Source organism: Fusarium redolens, assembly GCF_020744475.1.
Source record: "Fusarium redolens strain MPI-CAGE-AT-0023 chromosome Unknown BKA55scaffold_2, whole genome shotgun sequence".
In the NCBI taxonomy this organism is placed as follows: Eukaryota; Fungi; Ascomycota; class Sordariomycetes; order Hypocreales; family Nectriaceae; genus Fusarium; species Fusarium redolens.
In genome coordinates this window covers 3,064,099-3,084,762 of record NW_025763665.1, presented here as the reverse complement: position 1 = coordinate 3,084,762, position 20,664 = coordinate 3,064,099, and the positions used below count along the sequence as shown (strand labels likewise).

General features: G+C 47.8%; 10 protein-coding genes across 10 annotated transcripts; 5 read left to right on the top strand and 5 right to left on the bottom strand.

Annotated features, from left to right (window-relative positions):
• Nucleotides 1-118: 118 nt before the first annotated feature.
• BKA55DRAFT_712247 (uncharacterized protein) lies at nt 119-1,404 on the top strand (the record flags this gene model as incomplete). The annotated part of the gene is made up of 2 exons (XM_046200815.1): nt 119-1,174; nt 1,228-1,404. 2 exons carry the CDS (start codon nt 119-121, stop codon nt 1,402-1,404), a joined length of 1,233 nt encoding a protein of 410 aa, XP_046055419.1.
• A 976-nt stretch (nt 1,405-2,380) lies between these two features.
• On the bottom strand, nt 2,381-3,296 carry BKA55DRAFT_500794 (Alpha/Beta hydrolase protein; the record flags this gene model as incomplete). Its single annotated transcript, XM_046186772.1, has 2 exons — nt 2,381-2,978; nt 3,031-3,296. The coding sequence occupies 2 exons, from the start codon at nt 3,294-3,296 to the stop codon at nt 2,381-2,383; spliced, it is 864 nt and encodes a 287-aa protein (XP_046055418.1).
• A 484-nt stretch (nt 3,297-3,780) lies between these two features.
• BKA55DRAFT_712243 (major facilitator superfamily domain-containing protein) lies at nt 3,781-5,519 on the top strand (the record flags this gene model as incomplete). The annotated part of the gene is made up of 7 exons (XM_046200814.1): nt 3,781-3,965; nt 4,019-4,405; nt 4,455-4,524; nt 4,575-4,981; nt 5,026-5,170; nt 5,217-5,360; nt 5,412-5,519. The coding sequence occupies exons 1-7, from the start codon at nt 3,826-3,828 to the stop codon at nt 5,517-5,519; spliced, it is 1,401 nt and encodes a 466-aa protein (XP_046055417.1). The 5' UTR covers nt 3,781-3,825.
• A 198-nt stretch (nt 5,520-5,717) lies between these two features.
• On the bottom strand, nt 5,718-6,569 carry BKA55DRAFT_684869 (uncharacterized protein; the record flags this gene model as incomplete). The annotated part of the gene is made up of 2 exons (XM_046198707.1): nt 5,718-6,434; nt 6,483-6,569. 2 exons carry the CDS (start codon nt 6,567-6,569, stop codon nt 5,718-5,720), a joined length of 804 nt encoding a protein of 267 aa, XP_046055416.1.
• Nucleotides 6,570-7,368: 799 nt separating this feature from the next.
• On the top strand, nt 7,369-8,172 carry BKA55DRAFT_534365 (uncharacterized protein; the record flags this gene model as incomplete). Its single annotated transcript, XM_046189588.1, has 1 exon — nt 7,369-8,172. The coding sequence occupies one exon, from the start codon at nt 7,369-7,371 to the stop codon at nt 8,170-8,172; it is 804 nt and encodes a 267-aa protein (XP_046055415.1).
• A 645-nt stretch (nt 8,173-8,817) lies between these two features.
• BKA55DRAFT_499582 (major facilitator superfamily domain-containing protein) lies at nt 8,818-10,544 on the top strand (the record flags this gene model as incomplete). Its single annotated transcript, XM_046186668.1, has 2 exons — nt 8,818-9,187; nt 9,235-10,544. The coding sequence occupies 2 exons, from the start codon at nt 8,818-8,820 to the stop codon at nt 10,542-10,544; spliced, it is 1,680 nt and encodes a 559-aa protein (XP_046055414.1).
• Nucleotides 10,545-10,976: 432 nt separating this feature from the next.
• On the bottom strand, nt 10,977-13,193 carry BKA55DRAFT_501015 (cytochrome P450; the record flags this gene model as incomplete). Its single annotated transcript, XM_046186789.1, has 1 exon — nt 10,977-13,193. One exon carries the CDS (start codon nt 13,191-13,193, stop codon nt 10,977-10,979), a length of 2,217 nt encoding a protein of 738 aa, XP_046055413.1.
• A 1,186-nt stretch (nt 13,194-14,379) lies between these two features.
• BKA55DRAFT_589960 (chaperonin 10-like protein) lies at nt 14,380-15,396 on the top strand (the record flags this gene model as incomplete). The annotated part of the gene is made up of 1 exon (XM_046195021.1): nt 14,380-15,396. The coding sequence occupies one exon, from the start codon at nt 14,380-14,382 to the stop codon at nt 15,394-15,396; it is 1,017 nt and encodes a 338-aa protein (XP_046055412.1).
• A 217-nt stretch (nt 15,397-15,613) lies between these two features.
• BKA55DRAFT_684864 (thioredoxin-like protein) lies at nt 15,614-16,147 on the bottom strand (the record flags this gene model as incomplete). The annotated part of the gene is made up of 2 exons (XM_046198706.1): nt 15,614-16,045; nt 16,094-16,147. The coding sequence occupies 2 exons, from the start codon at nt 16,145-16,147 to the stop codon at nt 15,614-15,616; spliced, it is 486 nt and encodes a 161-aa protein (XP_046055411.1).
• Nucleotides 16,148-17,112: 965 nt separating this feature from the next.
• BKA55DRAFT_462845 (uncharacterized protein) lies at nt 17,113-19,617 on the bottom strand (the record flags this gene model as incomplete). The annotated part of the gene is made up of 4 exons (XM_046186100.1): nt 17,113-18,182; nt 18,438-18,899; nt 19,116-19,211; nt 19,278-19,617. Coding segments are annotated over 4 exons (1,968 nt in total), but the record flags the coding sequence as incomplete, so codon positions are not given.
• Between the last annotated feature and the right edge of the window lie 1,047 nt (nt 19,618-20,664).

Here is a 20,664-nt window from a genome sequence, read left to right as displayed (position 1 = left end):
AGTCAGAAAATAGTTTCTAATCACGCATTCTGAGATGTCTTATTATAAAGTGTCCGAGAAACTCCTCCGAATTTACATGCTATCTATCTCAAACCTTGCGATTCTCCAGCTATACAACATGGATCTTCAAAACCTCGATGCAGCCCTTACATACATAATATGCGAGACCTTCTGTCTCCATTGCCACGACGAGTTTGAGTATCACCGGGAATTTCCCAATGTATGCTCCGCAGAAGACACCGATGCGAAAACCCTTCGATACGCCCTCGTTAGTCTCTCCACGGTCTGTAAAAGCTGGGGTTATATAGCACTGAAAACACTCCACCACCATTTTGGCTTTTCTGAAGCAAATCCAGAAGCTGAGATTTTGTTCTGTAGGACTCTCTGCGAGAACCCAGAATTAGCCAAGCAAGTCAAACAGGCTAGGTTGAGGCATATCTCTTCAACTGACACTCGCGTTGAGGGAGACTGGCTGCTCAAGTCTTTGGACAAATTTTCCAACATTCTTGATATCCAGGGAACAGACTTCAATATCGTAAAATGGGGACAGTTTATCGGAGCACTTATCCTCCTTCAAATACTGAACCTCGAGTTTCTCGAGACAATAGCTAAAGATTTATATCAGATAATCGATAAGTTCAAAAAACCCCTCCCTCTCCACAGAGTCCACTTCCCTCAGCGACTGAAGAGCTTGGATATTAAGAATAAGCTGGCCAACCAAACTGGATTTCACAATCCCCTCGATCTATCTGAAGGTTCTATTGGAGGATTGATGTCAGCACTTCCAAACCTCCAGCATGTGGAACTTATGAATCCCTCTCGTCGAACCCTACGAGATCCACGACAGCTTCATAATATCCGCCATATTGCCCCTCGAAGCGTGGTATTAGGCCGAGAAGAACTTCGAGTCTTGGTTTCTGCTACAGGACCGCTAGAATCCTTTCTTTACCAGGGTGCTTCTTGCCATGGAGCCGAGTATTCTTCTATCCAAGATATTTGCGAAGTCCTGGCTCTCAGGAAGAATACCTTAAAAGAGCTAACTACGGCGACGTCTTTCCCAGCAGATAACTTTACTGCAGGAGCACGACTTATCAACGTTCATTATATGCGCATGGCTCTTGAAGACATCTGCTTTCCTGCGCCTGGTATCGCTGTCCAGGACGATCAGATATTAGTGAGAAGCTTACCACCTTGCCTCGAAACTATCCATTTAGATGCTTTGGATAGTACATTGGTAAATTTCTGGTCTACATGTACTCTGACCGGGAAACGATGGAGCATTCGCCCAACTCCATACATAATTCAGCCTGGGAATTGATCCAGAAGAAATGCGGAGACGTTTTAAAGCATGGACATGTAGTCCTTCGGCCATTCTGGCGTGATGACGAGGATGAGGATGGATGAGTTATTGGTGGTTGTCTATAGGTTACAATGGATGATCACCACGGACACTAGCCTAGTATATACAGTTGACGCTGAAATGGTATAATAAGCACTACCAGTTACAGGATTATTCGAGCGTGTCTTAGTGCCAACCAACCCAGTGTTGACCTCAGGTAGCAGATCAATGCCAGTAGAACCTATCATACAGGTATGATCGCATGGCACACATCACCGCAACGCTTTATCGTTCCACCAGGATCTGTGACTCCTCTGTGGGCGGCAACCTTTTTGTATGCGCATGCATTACGAGCCGATGACAAGGGCTTATTGACGTAGTGTAATGAATCGATGGGGTCTTCAAATGGAGCAGCAAGCATAATCAGCGCTAAATGGCTGCAAGTTGGGACATTGGTACCTAACCAAGGGTCATTGAGCTACATATAGCCTTTTTGATGATGACTTATTGCGATACTCTTGATGGTTGAGCAGTTGTGATGAGGTTGAAGTGTATATGTGTGGTTGTACTCAGAGGATATACAGAGTATGACACCAGGCTCGATACCGCAGCCGGGAAGGCGGTGTTGTTGGCCATCTAAAGCGAAGCTAGCGATACTCGGTGCTTCGACGCTACCCATTTGTATGTTTTATCGGTGCCGCACCTCGCCTTTCTTTATGTAGAGATGTTATGAGAGATCAGATGCCCTCCTAGAACCAAAATTGCAGCCTGCTGCCAACAGACTGGGCCATCTAGCTCTCAGTTGTGACGAGCATCCTTATATCATCAATCAAGTATCGCGTTCGATGGTGCACATCAATAGTAAGGAATCCCCGGGTTCGTACGATCTTGCTTGTGCGTCATCTCTGTCGCCGGAGGTCGATCCCGGTTTCAACAGAACCAATAGTTAACGGGTCCATATTGCCTAAGACATACACTCGATTTGATGTCCATGGCATTTCTCAGCTCAAAGACATAGATATACTAGATCTATCAACCCAGTTAACACTCAAGCCTTCCAAGGAAGTCCGAGAGAACCTCCCGAAACTTCTCTGGCTCATCAGTAGCAGGATTATGAGCCGACTTCTCAAAAACAATGAGCTCACTACCCTCAATAAGGCTCCAGATCCTCTCAGACTCTTCAACAGGACATATAATATCAAGTCTTCCAACAACCACTAAAGTAGGAACGTTGATCTCAATTAACCTGGACCTCACATCGAACCGAGGCTGTGACCACGAAAACGCAGCGTTGTGAACCTCCCAGCGAAGTTCAGTACTCGCACCTTCAAATGATGCTGGCTTCGGATTATTCTCGGGGGTGTATATGCTGACGATCTCGGCCATGCTGTGTTCTGCGTCTTCTTGGCTTCGTAGATTGCCGGTCCAGAGCCTTATTTGGCGCACGGGGTCTGGGCTGATGCGTTGGGATAGGAGGATGTTTGCTAGTGCGCGGTGTGTCCCCTCAGGTCCGCATGCCCAGGTATTTCGCAAGATTAACGCCAGGAGACGGTTGGGGTAGTTGAGAGCGTAGTTGAGGGCAAGAAAGCCACCGTATGATCCTCCAGCAAGGATGAACTTTTCGTCTCCCGCCCAAGCTCTACAAAGACTGTTAACCACGGCTCTAAGATAAAAGCACAATGGTAACTTACCTGAGTTCTTCAAGATCCGAGACCCACTGCTCGTCGGTGAAAGGACCCTTGAACTCGCTGCCTCCACTGCCTCGAAGATCATACACGAGAACGCGGAACCTGTTTACAAGAAACTTGAAGTCCTCTTTTATGCCAGTGTGTGATGAGAGCCCCGGGCCGCCATGAAGAGAGATTATCAAGGGTTTCGACTTGTTCTCAGCTCCGAGAAGGCAGACATTGAGCTTGACTCCGTCGCTGAGTTGAACTTGGGTATAAAATTCCGACATTGTGGTGTTTGACATACGAAAGGCTATGTGATGTTTTGTTGTCTTTGTTGAACTTGAGGTTTAATAGATGCCCACTGGGAAAGGTTTTATATCGTTTATCTTGACGATTCAGCTCTTTCGGTGTTATTTAGGTCACTTATACCATTGTGGGTTCAGCATCGCTGAGCGACGCCGAGTGTTACATAATCTCCGAACGTCAACGTTAAATCGTGATATTCCCGACATTGAAGTCAAGAATGACATATGAACTTATTTCATCGTGGCCAATGCCCATCTTGGCATTTTAATCAAGCTTATTAATCTCCGATGAGCCGCACGAACTCAGCCGGTCCTCGCTGAGCGAGGTGGCATGATTTCCTAATCGGGCAATTTTCGTAAAGCGAGCTACGATATACTTCGCGGCGTTACGATTTGTCTAGGATTTGGTAGAAAATATGACGGTTCTGCTTAGTGCATAGATAGTAACGGTTCAAAGTATGAAGAAACTCAACATTGCTGTCTTTTGTCTGGCTTCTCTGTTGTACAAAAGATGTCGACCAAATCAGACGCTGAAAAGCAACAACTAAGCATCCCAGTCCCTTGGGAACGAGATCCTGAAAATCCTCAGAATTGGAACATATGGAGAAAAGCATTAAATTTGGGAATTGTATCTATCTTGGGTTTTATCACGTAAGTCCCTTTCCAACACCAAATATCCTCAATATCTCATAGTTTCATATCAGTCCTTTGGAATCATCCGTCATCGTCCCAGGTGTTCCTCTCCTGAAAGAAGACTTCCACGAAACTCGACCACCTGTGACATCCCTCGTCGTATCGATATTTGTTCTTGGTTTCGCGTTCGGTCCTGTGCTTCTGTCACCGCTGTCAGAGCTTTACGGTCGTCGTTTGCTTCTCAATATTTCTAATGTTGTTACGCTTGGTTTTTCGATCGGTAGTGCTCTTGCACCAAATATTGCGACGTTTATTGTCTTTCGCTTTATTGCTGGGAGCTTTGGGGCTGGGCCGATGAATATTGGTGGTGGGAGTATTGCTGATCAGGTCGAGCTTTCGAAAAGAGGTTTTGTGATGTCGATCTTCTTCACGGGCTACTTCTTGGGTCCTGTTATTGGGTAAGCCTTTTCGATTTACCAAGTACTTGGGTGCTAACTCAGGGACTAGGCCTGTGATAGGAGGCTTCGTCGCCAAGGACCTTGGATGGAGATGGGTGTTCTGGATCATGGCTATCTTTGTAAGTATTATTCTCTTCTCGATGTCCACGGCTAATCATAATGCGTTCAGAAAGGAGTCATGACGATAGCAGCCTTTTTCTTCGTTGCTGAAACCCACCACCCCACGATCCAACGAAGACAAGCCCAATCCCCTGACGAAACGGCCGAGAACAAAGAGCCTCCGAAGGTCGGCCAAGTGCTGTTACGGGCGCTAATGAGACCGATGAGAATGCTAATCCGCAGCCCTATCGTCACCGGTCTCTCTCTATATCTGGCATTGATATATGGTTACCTATATCTTCTCTTTACTACTTTCTCAACAGTATTCCCAGAACAGTACGGTTTTGGTATTGATACTCTTGGCCTTGCTTTTCTGGGAGTGGGGATAGGCTGTGTCGTTGCTCTGGTGGTTCTCTCATGGCTGAGTGACTGGCTTCAAAAACGCCTGACCAAGAAATACGGAGAGTCTAAACCAGAGTGAGTCTGTCTTCCAAGACAATTAACACCACTAACTGTTTCAGATATCGATTGCTTCCTATCATCCTTGGAATTCCGCTTCTTCCCATTGGACTGTTCGTATACGGCTGGACAGCAGAGTATAAGGTCCACTGGATAGTTCCTATCATCTTCACGGGGTTCTCGGGAGCTGGGCTAATCTTCTCATTTGTAAGGGTCAACTTCCCCTTAGATTCCACTTACTAACATACAGTAGCTTCCCACTCAGATATACATGATTGATGCTTTCACGGACTATGCGGCTAGCGCTTTGGCTGCTACAAGTGTCGTACGCAGTATAGTTGGTGGATGTCTCCCTCTTGCTGGACTTCCACTGTACTCTGCTCTTGGTTATGGATGGGTAAGTTCTTTATAAATGGACCCAGCTTTGGTTTATACTAACAACTCTTAGGGGAACTCACTTCTTGGGTTCATCGCCATTGTAGTATCGATTGCACCCCTTCTTTTCTGGCGCTACGGCGAGACTTTGCGGAAGAAGTACGATGTACAGTTTGACTAACAACTCTTGGGTTTCGTGAATTCTTCTATTGCTGTGGTGTCAAGGAGACATATTTTGATCAGTGTACTTATAGAATTGGTAGAACAAGGGGTTGTTGCCCGAAGGTTTTCCCCTGTCTGAATTTATCAGATTCAGTCCAACTATTGCCAAAGAATAATGCGAATGCCCATCAAGTCCTTCCTCATCTTCGTTCAGGTGTTAAGAATCTGGCAGCTTGGTCGCCCAATCATCTTTCTCCAACAGAACCCTCACATATTCAAGCGTCCTCCTAAGATTCTCTGAAACCTCCACCAACCACTTCACATTAAGCTTGCCCGTATCACTCAAATCTAATGTTCCTGCGATATACCTCTCTTGAAACCCTGTGGCGCTTTCATAATCAGCATCCACCGAGATTCTCACATCTCTCGTCGCCTGTCTAACCATCAACTGCTTTATCGCGATATCATCTTGCTTCGATACCTGAAACTCTCCAAGCATAGTTTGTGTCATGTGATTCCTGAGATATTCTTTTGGGTCCTCTGCAAGTTCGCTCAAAAGATTGACCTGCCGTTGATGAAGCATGACGAGATTGATGTGGCGAAGACAGCCTGTGTCGCAATTCTGGCAAGCGAGATACTGTGCAGATTGGTGGAAGACGCGCTGGAATAATGATAGAATCTCATCTAGGGGCGTCTGCCCGGGGCTCTTTGTTATAGCATCCACGCTGCCGCTCATATCGTGTATATCTGCATAGCATGCTTTGGGACACTTTGTTTTTGGCTTGAGACAAAAAGATGGGGGCGGGGGCGGAGAGTCCAGAGCGTTCACGATATCTGTCAGCGATGGAGAGTTTGTGCTGCCTGAAGTTCCTGAGATGGCTCCTGTATCTTGGCCTGGAAGGGTTTTCCCAAACCCTAGCACGTCATTAAACAACTATCTCTATCAGTAAGGCTACTTCAAGTCTTGATGGGGAATACCTACGTTGGGGTCTATATTATGAGGTTCGATCGTTGGTGCAATCTCCAAATTGAATGCTCCCATGTCAACATCTGATGGAGTGATCTCCATGGAAGGGAACTCGTTCGATGCTGAAGACACATTGTTTGTGCATGCCCTTTTCTTCCCTCGCCGCTGAGAAAGGCTGTAAACGCATGGTGAAGTGGAGGAAGAAGCACATCGTCGACAAGGAACACCTCCCGAGCATTTAACGCGAGACTTTCGGCATCCGTCACAAGATGTATTGTATTTCTGTGTTTGTGTTAAAGAGCTGGAACTCCTGCTCACCGAGCTATTGTTAGGGGTGGGGTGAGTACTCCATCGAGTGGTGTAAGTATTTGGTATTCCGTAGGAAGGGGTCATAGTAGAAGCAGAGGAATGAATGCCTTCTTCGGATGTGTAACGTTATGTTATCGAGAAGCGAGATTATTGAGTGGATGAAGTGTTGTTGGACAGATTTGTCATCATATAAGGCGATGGATCCTGGTCGAAACAATCAATGGGTATCACATGACGTTACATAGACCTGAAGCAAACGCAACATGTCAACCTTCAAAGATCAAACTTCAACAGAATGACTAAGTGGCAATTACAATAAGTTTATGGAGTTGGGTGTGATAAATGTACTAAATGTGCGGGTTGAAACTTGGTTTGAGTAACTCGATAACGTTATTAGCGTAGTACGTGAGCAAACGAGTCTGGGCACTCTAGCTGTAAGCTTATTTTCGGGTAAAAGACAGCCTTCTCGGATTGGCTGAGCGAGAGTTGGCGGTTAAATCAAAGGTAGACCGTCTGTCAACTTCAAATTGGTTCTCATAATTCTTGTGCACCTCAAGCGAAAATCAAAGACAGTCACAAGAGTAACCAAGCCATGGCAACATCCCCCCAAAAGAAACAAATCTCTGCTCACCACCTCGAAGCCGACAAAAGATGGACAGAGGGTCTGATCCTTGCTCAAAGCCCATTCTGGGTCACCGCCGTGGCATTCGTCATGTTGAGCGGCATCATTAGCAACTGGAATGATTATGATTATATGCTCTTCTCTATTACCGCCGCCTTACCCTTGGTACTTCTTCCAGCACTCTTATCCAAACCCGATGGCCGTCCATGGTACCGCAGATACTGGGTGAAGCTCAACTTGTGGATATCAATCATAGTCTTCCTGGGAACATACTTCATCTCGCACTACTTCTTCGATCTTATGGGCATGCGATACATGTTCAAAGTCAAATTGAATTTCAGTTCTGCTGTTGTTGGTAGAACGGGTGGCGAAGTTCCTTTGTTCTTATATCCGCTTACGCATGCATACTTCATGAGTTACTTCACCTTCTTGTTGGTTGCAGAGCGCAAGATTATTCATCGATTACAACCTGGACGTTTTGGACGAGTCTTTGTGGTACTGACTCTCTCATACATCGTTGCGTTCGGCGAAACATTCTTTATGGCGAGTCCTCTTCTTTCTGATGTCTTTCTATATGAAAAGAGAGATCGTATGATGAAAGTCGGAACGTTTGGGTACATGATATTCTTCATCACTGGCTTGCCTATGCTCGGACGCGTCGATAGCCGCGGCGAAGATTGGCCTCTCAGCAGAGTAGTCATCGAAGCTCTTGCTGCATTCACGTCTATATTGCTGTTGTTTGAGCTTTGGGCAAAGATAATTGGGCCTCTTTGATGGTGGTTTCATTAGCTGAAATATTGACAAACTGAAATCCGGGGCAATATGGGGATGAATATGGAGTGCGGGGTGAAATCGGGGATGTGGAGGAGTCGGCTCAACCAACAAACATGGATTTATTACCAACGGACTTCGGTTCGTTTTATACCCAAATCTGCAATTGAGGTTATTACTCCGGAAACAAATCTCACAGATCTTATTCAATTTAGCAACAGATTGCTAACAAAAACTATATCCATTCTGTTCAAGTTAGTGATGGTATACTCGGTTCACAACTTCAACGACTCTTTGTTCAAGATAATTATGAAATGAGTTACAGCATCAAATATTGAGCCGAGTAAGTCAAGTTTGTGCTACAAAGGCCGTAGATTTTGAGGAATGTATTGGAGTCTATCCGGTAGCCAAGCACTTGATGCTGTATTTAAACCCCACGCTAACACGGCTCAGGAACCGAAAAATATGTTTCCGAACCGATTCCCCGGAACGGGAGTGTGGGGGAACCACTCATCCAGACTCCCCCGATCAACGGACTTATTTAGTAGGAAACACTAGCCAAGCCCTTTAACCTCTCACTTCATAAAGAGCCTCAATGAGCCTCAATCTCGGCCTCTGAGTCAGTTCAACATCGACGTCAACTTCACAATGGCCGAGAAATCAGATTTCCCAGATCTCGCAACCATCGCATCAGCAGACCACATCGAAGACGAGAAGAAGACACACACAGCCCACGATGGCGGTCACATTGAGGGAAACGCTCTTCTTGTTAACAGACAGGGCGAGATCCGAAAGATCCCTGTGCCGTCGTCGGATCCTAATGATCCTTTGAATTTTAAACCTTGGGAGAAATATGGCCTGGTCTTTTGTTGCTGTTGGTTCTCGGTTATGGGACTTTCAGTTGCCTCGGGACTAGGAGCTATCTTGAATGTTTTCTTTGAGATGTATATTCCCAAGGGGTTTAGTTCGGATCAGGTTGTGTTGCTTATTACACTGCCGACCTTGTTTATTGGACTTGGTAGGTTTATGCTACAGTTATTCTTATGGATTCACTAACAAGGTCAGGAAACTATATCATTCTGCCTTTGTCGCTTGCTTATGGTCGTCGACCTATCTTCCTCATCTCTGTGGTCGTTCTTCTCGCTGCCAGCATCGCAGCAGCTCTCCAAAATAGCTACTACGGCCATCTCGTCTCTCGTATCCTTCAGGGTATCGCAACAGGCGCTTCTGAGTCCCTCCTCCCACTTATGCTCACAGAAGTAACATTCCTTCATGAACGAGCCTTCATCTTTGGTCTCTACTGGATGGTTCAAAACGCTATTTCATCCTCTCTCAACCTGGCATCGTCATACATCAACGCTGATCTTGGCTGGAGGTGGTACTACTGGGTATTCACCATCACTGTTGGAGTCGGTTTGATCATTGCTTTCTTGCTTGGCTTTGAGACACAGTTTACTCGCCCTGCTGCCTCGCTTGATGGGCAACTTGTCATCACTGATGAGTTTGGCGTTACAAAGGTCATTCCTGATTCTGAGGCTCAGGCTTATCTGGAGGAGATGTCGAGATCGGGATTGACACCGCCTAATGCCGGAAATCCTGCTCAGGATATCGAGCGCAAGGCATACACTGAGCGTCTTCGCCCGTGGTCTAAGCCATCTTCTCAGCCACTGCGTGTCATTTTGCTGAGCTGGAAGTACATGCTCGCTTCGTTTTCGTCACCTGGTATCTTATACGCCGTCCTCACATCTTCAATTGCTCTTGGCTGTGGTGTTGGCATGTCCTTGACATACAACCAGGTTCTCATGCAGTACTATCACTGGGAAGCTAAGGATATCGGCCTGATCAACGTTGGTGGAGTCGTTGGAGCTGTTCTGGGCATGCTCTACTGCACATTCCTCGCCAACCCTTTCGTTCTCTGGATGGCTCGTCGCAATCGCGGTATTCATCAGCCTGAGCACCACCTTATCACCATGGCTCCTCCAGCTGTTGTCGGCGTGGGTATGCTTCTCCTCTATGGCTTCACAGCTGGCGGTGGTGCAACTTGGTGGGGACCTTATCTCGGCTGGACCATCTTCCAGTACTCATTCACAGCAGTCATCATCATCTCGACAACATTTGCTTCTGAGGCTGCACCCAAGCATCCTGGTCCTGCGCTCGTCACCGTCGTCGGTACCAAGAACATCATCTCTTTCGGAGTTACCTATGGATTGACTCCTATGATTGAGGAGCACGGGTATAAATGGGCTTTTGGTGTCTTGGCTGGATTGTTTGGTGGTATCTTCTTGCTGGGCATTCCTGTCTGTATCTGGAACCCCAAGTGGCGTGCTTACGTTGCTGATAGGGAGGCTCGAAAGGGTACTACTACCACTGATTAAGAACCGAATACGTGTGAGGCCGTGGGCTTGTGCAATCGAATATGGATCATAGCTCTGCGGAAAGCCAATGGGCCTAAATTGACATGCTATGAACAACCCTTTTGTGCTCTTCCGTGACCAAGAACTGTCTGTCCAACCACAGAACTTCTATATGACCTGGCACAAAAGATATGCACTACTGCGACTACTTTTATGCATACGTATAGAATTTTCATTTCCAATTTAATTACAATTTATCTGTGGGCATCTTTCCGACCCATCGTCAATAGTCCGACCGTACACATATTTCGCGTACAAGGCTTTAGACTCTGGTATTCACATTTGGTCGGGTGATACCCGTATCAATCGCTGTACGTCAAAGAACTACTGTTCTTACAACCGGAGTGTCAAATTGGGTGATGTGCAAGCCTTTGTCTTTTACAGAAACTATCTTCACCAAAGGTCCAATGTCAACTTCTTCCCCAGACATCTCGAAACGCACGGCATCATACTCTTTCCCTCCGCTTTCTCAGAATGCGTAAGAACAACATCTCTATGATCAATAAGCCCATCAAGAACTCTCACTTCACAAGTTCCACACACTCCAGTACTACACGTTGACAGCACTCCAGCGCCTGCTTCGTTGATCACCTCCAGAACGGATTTGTCCTCGGGCACTCTTAGCGTTCTGTTGCTTCGAGTTAACACGATATCGAATGAAGTATTTGGCTTCGTGTTTCCAGTGTCATGTGCGGCAAAGCGTTCGAGTCTCAGGACTCCGGACGGTGCGTCTGCCAGGGCTTCTTCGACCCCTGTGAGGAGGGCTTCTGGTCCGCAACAGTATACCCGAAGGTCGCTGAGATCTTCTTGTTTCAGGAATGATTTCAAGTCAAACCTTCTACCGCCTTGATCTTGGCTGACCCAAAGCTTGAAGCGATCTCCATGCTTTTTCGTCAACTCATCCACAAATGCGAGGTTGCTCTTCGATCGTCCGAGGTACAAAATGGAGTAGTCAACACCAGCCTTTTTAGCAGCTTCAGCCATCGGTATTATCGGAGTGATTCCGATACCACCAGCGATGAAGATGGTCTTGCGGGACCCAAACTCGAGATTGAAATGGTTGCGTGGTCCTCGAACTGAGATTTGGCTTCCCTTAGCCGCGTTGTCATGGATCCAATTTGAGGCACCAGTATCGTTCTCTCGAAGTACCGCTATCTGTATGTGCTGATCGTCAGAAGGCTTTGAACAGATGGAGTATTGACGATAGCCAATACTGCCAGCTTGAACGTCGATATGTGATCCAGGAGACCACTTCGGTACCCTCCCACCATCTTTGGGACAGAGCGTCAGGCGAACTATCCTTTTTGTAACATTTTCGACATTTCTAACGACCATCTCCAGTTCCTCCGTCTTTGCAGAAGCCCGAAGCGTGGAGTTGGCATTGGCTTGGCCAACGTTAACGCGCATCTCTTCCAAAGATGGTACATCCCATTCAATCTCAACTTTTTCTGGCCCACGACCAGAATGAACCCTGCAGTATTGAATCTCTTTGTATGGTGTTTTCAGCCTCAAATTCGGTAGGCGCTGTCTAAGCACTGCAAGTTCAGTTCGAAGAAGAAGCCTTGCAAAAGGCGCACCGAGACAAGCATGAATGCCGCGTCCAAAGCCAAGATGCTGGTGCTTATGCTGTCTTTTGAAGTCCAGCCTGTCTGGAGTGTCAAATTTTGTGCTGTCTCGACTTCCAGAGTTATATGCAACAAAGAGTTTCTCGCCAGGCTGGACAATATGATCTCCGATCTTTGACTCTACTTTAACAAGGCGTTCCATTCCTGTGATGGCAGACTCGTATCGAAGAAGTTCTTCAATCGCAGTCTTTCTTGATTCTTCATTTTCTGTGGCGGCGTCCCATAGATCGTGGTGCAGTAAATGTGATATGCCCATTGAGAGGAGGTTGGTGGTTGTTTCATGTCCTGCTAAGAGCAGTCCTGGAATCATGCTGAGATGCTCATAGTCTGTCATCTCCACGACTCCAGCATCTCTTTCATTCCAGATATGACTGATAAGATCATCTCTTCGATCTGTCCTGCGCTCTTCGATGACTTTGGCGACGTATTCGTGGAGATCCAAGACATCTTGAACTCGTTGCTGAATACTCAACTCCTCGTTCGTCTGGGTAATTCCTCCAAATAGCGCGAGACATCTTCCGATCCATTGCCATCGCGATGGGTCAAGACCAGCAACTATAACGATAGTCCGCAAAGGTAGCGGGAGTGCAAAGTTGCTCTTGATATCGACACAACCTTTTTCCACAAACCCATCTATCAGATCATGGGCTGTGGCTCGTAATAACGGTTCAAAGCGTTCTAGTCTCCTAGGCACGAAGAACGATGCTACGCTCTTTCTCAACCTATCATGGTCAGGATTGTCATACGCGAGCAAAGTTCCCCTTTCTGGGACCTTATTTGCGAAGATTCGCTTGACTTGTGGTGGGAAATCAGGTACAGTGGGCCTTGAGCTGAATGCGCTCGGGTTATCGAGAACTGAGACTATGTCATCGTACCGAGAGATCACATAACCTCCTAATTTCTCGCTGTATTCTATACTTGGTGTTTCCCGGGCTGTAGCGAGGTCGTCGAAGAGGTTTCTCGGGTTGCTGAAAGGACAGGTCATTGTGAGAATTGGGCCTGTAAGTTCGACATCTCGCTAACTGGCCAGTTCTCTATCTATATTTTTTATCAAATTCTCTTATGTGATTGACAGCGTCGATATTACCCTGTCTTCTCATCCGGAATAGTTCGGCCGGAGGTGTTGGACGGAGGAGATGTGGGGCCGATCCGAGATCGTCGACCGAACCGAAGCCGACCGAACAGTAGATATTGAGACCGGACATCTCTATAATTCCATTATCTATCTTGTGTTTGGATATAATGAAAGCCCTTCTGCAGGTTTTGCAGCTCGATCTGCTTCTGACGACCTCCACTGAAGAACTACCAATTATCTCCCTACAACCAGGCTCTGTGAAGGTCTCGGCCAAGTTGTTTGGGCAGGCAGGACTCATAGTATATTATTAAGAATCTCATTTCTACGAAATACCCACGTGATAATTGAACATTCTGGCGAAGCTAATAGCCGCAATGTGGTGAGTAGAGAGCTTCCAGACCAATCACGTTTGCCTTGTCTCATTTGAGAGCGAGCGTCAGTGAGTAAACTCACCATGCTCATTAGTGTCTCTAGAGACCTTCAAAGTTCATCCTTTACTGGCAATACCTCCTCTTCTATAAGTCTAGATCTTACTATCGATCTGTGTTGATGCTGTGATTGGTTAACGTACCAATGTCGAGGTGTCTCTGAGGCATAGAGATCTTCTGAATTCCCATAGGGAGCAAGAAAACTTCAGACTCTAGAAGAGGATGCCAAAGTAAACTCATCAAAGATGCCTCTAAACTTAAGCTAACTTACCTAAATCTTCTTATTATTTAGGATTAAGGTGTCAAGTTCTATTGCCTCCCCTAGAATGCCAATGCTGCATATAAATATCGTTATCTCCATTATTACCGATAGTTTACTCCAGGCTTAGTCTTAATGCATGAGTACCTGCATCTGTCAAAAGTATGTGGTCTTGGCGGTGTCTACGGATTTTGGGCAACTTATATCCGATGTCGTACATTCATCCATCTTGCGCTAACCTCGTCTCGTATTCACTCATGTTAACCCAACTACACCATCGTCATGGACACATTCACCAACATTTCGAGTCTTCGCGGTCTAGTAACGGACATGAAATATAAAAGAATAGAACATCCGTAGTGTATAGCCGTTGATTTGTATCATCAAACAATTACATCTCAAACTCATCATGACTTCAAACAACGCTGCTTTCCTCATCGTTGAAAAGGCACCTCTCGAGGTGAAGCTTGCACCATACCCAGAGCCCAAAGAAGACGAGATCATCATCGAGAACCATGCAGTAGCTCTCAACCCCGTCGATTCAGCTCAGCAGAGACTTGGGCCCTCCATCTTCCCGTGGCTCAAGTTTCCAGCTATTCTAGGCTGTGATGTCGCGGGACGTGTCATAGCTCTTGGCTCTGGTGTTACCAAGTTGAAGATCGGCGACCGTGTGGCTGGATATAACATGGGTACCTTTCAGGAATATGTTCCTGTGAAGGAGTATCTCTGTGCCAAACTCCCAGATAACATTGGCTTTACAGAAGCAGCTGTGCTTCCGCTTTGCTTAAGTGTCGCTGTCAAGACTTTGTTCCATCCAGATTACCTTGCGCTTGACCTTCCTACTCCGGAGACTAAGGCCAATGGAAAGGTCATTCTCGTCTGGGGTGGATCTACCAGTGTTGGCTGTAACGTCATCCAACTTGCAAAAGCAGCTGGTTTCGAGGTCATAACCACCGCCTCGCCCAAAAACTTTGACTACCTTAAGAAACTTGGGGCCAGCGAGACCTTCAACTACAACTCTCCAACCATCAAAAAAGATCTCCTCGCCGCCGTCGAAGGAAAGATCGTGGCCGGAGCTATAGCCAACGGCGGCTTAGACGTCTCAGTCTATCCTTCAATCGTGGAAACTTGCGCTGCAGTGGCCCTGAGCTCACCGGACAACTGCAAGTTTGTCCCTCTTACAATGGTACCACGATTCACAGTCCCTGATGGTGTCGAGACCAAATTTGTTGTCCCCCTTGCCACTGATAAAGATCTTGCTTCGTGGATCTTCAACGATTACATCTCGGAGGCGTTGGTGAGTGGAAGTTTTGTACCGGCGCCCGAGGCAAGGGTTGTTGGTCATGGGCTTGAGAGTCTTCAGTCTGCTTTGGACACCCTTAACGCTGGTATATCGGCGAAGAAGATTGTTGTTACGATAAAGTGAGAGGTTGAGAGAAATAGCAGCCTTTGAGAGAAGACCGGGCAGAGGCACTGTTGAAGTCCTTCTGCCTGGTATGACCGTGCCATCTGAGAGTCTTGATAGCAGTTGGTAGCAAAGTAAACCATAGTGTGATGCTTCATTCTCAATTGCCTCAGTTGAGCTTGCTTTTCTCACGTGACATTCAACATCTTGTCCAAATCCACCGTTGATCTCAAACCCATCATTTCTCACTAGCCAAAGCCTTAACAACAGCCTCCAGCGCCCCCCGATCCGCGCCCCTAATCCTATCAACCCTCCCATCCTTCGTCAACGCAACAGCCCTACTCTTCACCCCCTCAACCTGCACACCCTTCGCAACACCATTCTCAAAGAACACAAAAGTCGGCATAGCACTGATTCCATACTTTGCCGCAACATCCTTCACATGATCAGTGTTGACCTTGGCAAAAGCAAGTTGTCCGTCTGAAGCGTGGGTGTCTGCTAGGTTTGAGAATACAGGCGCGATGGCGCGGCAGGGTGGACACCAGTCGGCGTAGAAATCTACGACTACGTGTGTGTTTGACGTGAGGACTGAGTCGAGTTCCGAGGGGGCGGAGATCTTGTAGACTTTGCCGGATGTTTCGGGGATGGGTGAACGATCCGCGAATACGGCCTGAAGGTGAGTGAGTTTTGTGGTTGAAATGAGTTCAGGTTTACTTACCTGGGCAATCATGAAGAGAGCCAAGAGGCCGAAGACGATATAAATTGTCTCCATTTTGTTTCAAGACTTTGGACTTCTGAGTTGTTGAATGATCTTAGCGAGACTTACCGTGATGTTATGTTGTTCATTGTGAACAGGCATGACAAATGGCAAAGGTTGCATCACATGACTTGGCACGCCATCGACCAACGTCCGCCAAGGAGCATCTCAATCATGTCTGCTATTGCGCATGATACAGCTCTATTTAATAAACTTTAACATATTACAAGCAGTAATAACATCAAAAATTGTAATATGGGCAATTTTGATTACGTCGAAGAATACAGGCAATTGTGTTTTATTTGGGGCGTTCGGCGACCCGGTTTAATTACATTCCAGAAGTGAAACGGAGTATTAACCTGTTTCCTTTCAAAGCCAAGGCTGAATACAATGCCAATCTGGGAAATATACTCTTGAATTACTGTAGTCTTATCCGTATAACAATATCTTTTGGGTAGCATTTCTATCGGCTTTGTTTACCATTGAGTTCCGAGTCATGTCAAGATAGATTACCCTATAGACACAACATTTGGTACTTGCTCACATCAACAACTTGAGAATTGAGAAATTAAAGTCTTTATATTATGGTCATGTCTTTCATCGTGAAGTCTATCCTTGATCTAATTTTTCAAAGATGCCAAAGGGGTATGATGAACAGAATCAGAATGCTCGCAACAAACATAAACACCTGGGCTGACCTCAAGCAGACGCAGAGTTGGCCAGCCCAGTCAGTCAAACCCAGATCCGCATTGCCCCGTACTCCTGTCTTGCTATGCAATTCACTGACATTCCAACAACCATGTCGCCACAAATGCTGCACTCGATCGTTTTCACCCAGGTAACCGCTGGTTCTCCAGGCTCCCCATAAATCCTTGCGCTGTCCACCACTTTCTACACCTCTATTCATCTTCCTTCTGTATTGGTACCGTCTAGCCCAAGAATTATGTATCGAAGCGAGTATGTATTCCGCAAAGGTCTTATTAGGCCCAGCCCAGCATCTCAAGGGTTTCTCGAGCATCCGAAGCTGCCATGCCGCTGACAGCAAGCTGTTGGGCAAGAGGGCTCTTTCGAAGACGCTGGAGTCCGGTAGATACCTTCCAACTCTCCGACTCATCGATGACGAATAGGTATCGTTTTCCTTCTCGGTTCGTGGCCCGTAGTAGGTGAAGGCCTTTAGATTTCCACTCTCCAGTCTGGCCAGTCGAAGACGGAATGTTAGTATCTCGAAATGTACGATTGCATAAACCAAGACGACAACAAGTTTTGCATGCGCGCAGCATCTCGGTCAGGTAAACGTCGGCTTCTTCACCTACGAGAGGTTGAGTCGCTCCACGATCGCGTGCTCGAGACGAGGCCATTTTGTAAAGCAAGGGGTTCGGTTTGGTACCGGGGGCGGGGGAAGAAGCAGGCGATTTCAAGCAATGCGGGGGGCACCATACCTCTACTTGTTTCAGCGTCCAAGTTTTGACGTCCCATTCCCGCTGCGGTACATTTCGGACGTCATCATCAATAAAAAGGCCTTCGGTTGTCACACGGAGGATGAGTCCGTCGGTTACAGTTCCAACACCCGAGATAAGTTGACTGGCGGGCGTCTTGGAGAACTGGTTCATGAAAAGGTAAACACCTGAGATGACAATCTTGTCGGGATCCTTGGTTGAATAGGGCCCAGCACGTGTCGAAAGAGGCGGCGTTGTTCGACCCGTAGTCTGCGATGCAGCCCACGACGATTCAGAGCCAAGCGAAGAGACAGAGCCCCTACGCTTCGGTTGCTTGGGCTTATCGTAGGGTCGATATGAGTTCTCCGTGCTGACGCCAGAGACGTTGGACTTGGCGGCAGAAGGAGCGGGACCAGGCTTTCGTTGAGAAGAAGCAGCGCTTGGAGGAGGCTTGGAAGCAGAAGAGGTCGTAGACTTGGGTGCAGCTGGTGGGCGACCGTTTGGCCACATGCTGATCTTCTCACCAACACCTGAGTAGGCATAACTCATGCGCTGTCGATCTGCAGTTTCCCTTGCAGCTCTTTCTCTTTCAGCCTGTTCCTTTTCAGCCTTTTCTTTCTCGGCCTTCTCCCTCTCCATCCTCTCCTTCTCAGCCTTCTCCTTCTCTAATCTCTCTTGCTCTCGCTGTTTCTCAAGCTCCTTTTGCTTCTTCTCTTCTTCTCGTCGCTTGGCCTCCTCAGCTTCCTTCTTCCTCAAAGCCTCTCGTTCAGCAGCAAACTTCTTTCGTCTTGCTTCGCGCTCTTCGGCTTCCTTTTTCTTCTTCTCTTCGAGCTCGCGAGCCTCCTTTTCTCGCTGTGCTTCTCGCTCACGGGCTTCCTTGGCCTCCTTCTCCAGGCGTTCCCGTTCTTTTCGCTCTTCTTCTAGCTTGATGGCAAGTTCCTTGGCTCGCTGCTCAGCTTCGAGGCGCTCCTTCTTATCTCGCGCCTCTTGCTCTTTGCGCTGCCTCTCCTTCTCTCTTTCTTGTCGTTCCTTGGCATCCTTCGCCCTCAGCTCAGCGAGTCTCTTTGCGGCTTCCTCACGTCGTTTTTGCTCGGCTTCCCTGATTTTACGCTCCTCTTCCTTCTTCCTCATTTCCTCACGCGCCTTTTCCCATGAACCCTTTTGCTTTTCACGCTCAGACTTTTCAGCTTTGGATGCAGGGGCCGGTTCAGGCTCGGGTTCCGGCTCTGGCTTGGGTTCCGGTTTGGCCTTGGGCTTTGGTGGAGGAGGGGGAGTTTCAGCCCGAGGTTTTGGTGGAGGTGACGGCTCTCTTGGAGGATCTCTTGGAGGATCTCTTGGAGGGTCTTTTGGTTTGGACTTGGACTTCTTCGATTTCGGTTTTGGGGGTGGCGTTTCAGGAGGCGTCTGTGGTGGTGGAGGTCGAGCCTGGGGAGGTGGTCGAGGAGGTGGCTCGGGTTCATCTCGCGGAGTTGGTTGAGGTTCCGGCTGGGGAGGAGGAGGAGGAGGACGTTCTGACTGCGGCGAGCCATGCCAAGATGTCTTGGGACCATCATGAGGCGGTGGCCTTGGGGGTGTATCATGATGAGGTGGTGGTGGAGGAGGAGTGCCATGAGGAGGAGGGGGAGGGGGCGCTCCGGCGTTTGCTGAACGGAAACCCGAACTCCATCCACCCTGATTATCACGGCCAGAATTTCCTGGACCGCTGAAACCACCTCCGCTACCTGGGAAACCCTTGTCCTGATTTTGGAAACGACCAAGTGCCCATGCACCGAAGCCAACACCCACAACCAGCATCGCTATTGCCATGTTTCCTAACCCATGGAAGCCTTCCCACCACGTACGGAAAGCAGGAGCCAAAGTCTGGCCAAGGACGACGAGGATCAGAGCTGAAGCGAAGCCAGCCGCGAAACTATTTACGTTCGGTTGCATGGACGGTAGGTACAAGAATCCACCTCCAGAGGAGTGCTCGGGAATGACAAAAATGTCATATTTTCCTGGAGGCAAGCCAGAACCCTTTGGCACTCCGCCATGAGGCGGAGGCGGCGGAGGGGGACCGCTCATTCTCGTCTGTCAGCTCGAGTAGGTTGTCGTTTAATATCGGCTCCTCGGACAATGGAGTTTTGGAGTCGCAAACGCAGACGAAATCGATTGTTTAGGGGAGTCTCGAGGAAGCCATCAAGGCTACTTAGTGTGATTGGAACTACGAACAGGTCAGTTAATGCCATCCACATGTTTCAGCACAATGAAGAGCAATGCCCCTCAAAGCCACTGAAGTTGAGAAGTCAGGATTGAGAGTCGAGAAAACCTTCCGTTCCCGAGTGGCTGGGGCTAGGTTACGGCAAAGGGAAACGAGGTTGGACAAGACAGGACTCACGCAAGACAAAATCGGGAGTACAGGGGATTGGATCTACTTGAGGATCCTGAGCACAAAAAGGACGTTGCAAAAAGTATCGGACAAAGAGCAACGAAACAGAAGCGACCGCTTGTGATACAAAATGACAATGCCCTACTTGCTCCAACTTTGTGCAGGTGCTGAAGGTTAGTATGGCGAGTCGGTCAGGTCAGGGACGGACAAGCGAGAAGAATAATAAAAAAACCAGGATGTCGAGAGTTACGAGAAAAGGAGGAAGATACAGGAGAAAAATGGCGCGGTGATCGTTGGTGGAGATGAGGATGGAGAGCGGAGGCGGAGGCAGAGAAGACAAGGTCGAGGCAGCGAGCAAGAAAGAGAGCAAGGAAGCACCATCAGGAGCCACCTCCCCAATTGTTTACTTCCACTTTGGGGAAAGTTCGCTGTGGCCCCGGGCGGGACGGGTGATGGGCCTGGAGGTACGAGAGTACATCGCAGGTACTTTCAGCGCCTTCTGCAGTTAGTCCAGGGCCACGGCACGCTTGAATGCTAGCCCAGCCGCGCTAAATTTCACCCCGCCAGCGGTGCACGCCTTCATCAGCTCCACTCGTTATGGATATCGTCACTCACTCGTGGTTTTTGACTGGTGGATAGTATCAGAAACGAGGATGATGTCTCAACCTATCAGTTGAGAGAGACTAGGAACCAGGATCCAATGCTGCGGTTTTCAACGACTCGAAAGGTGG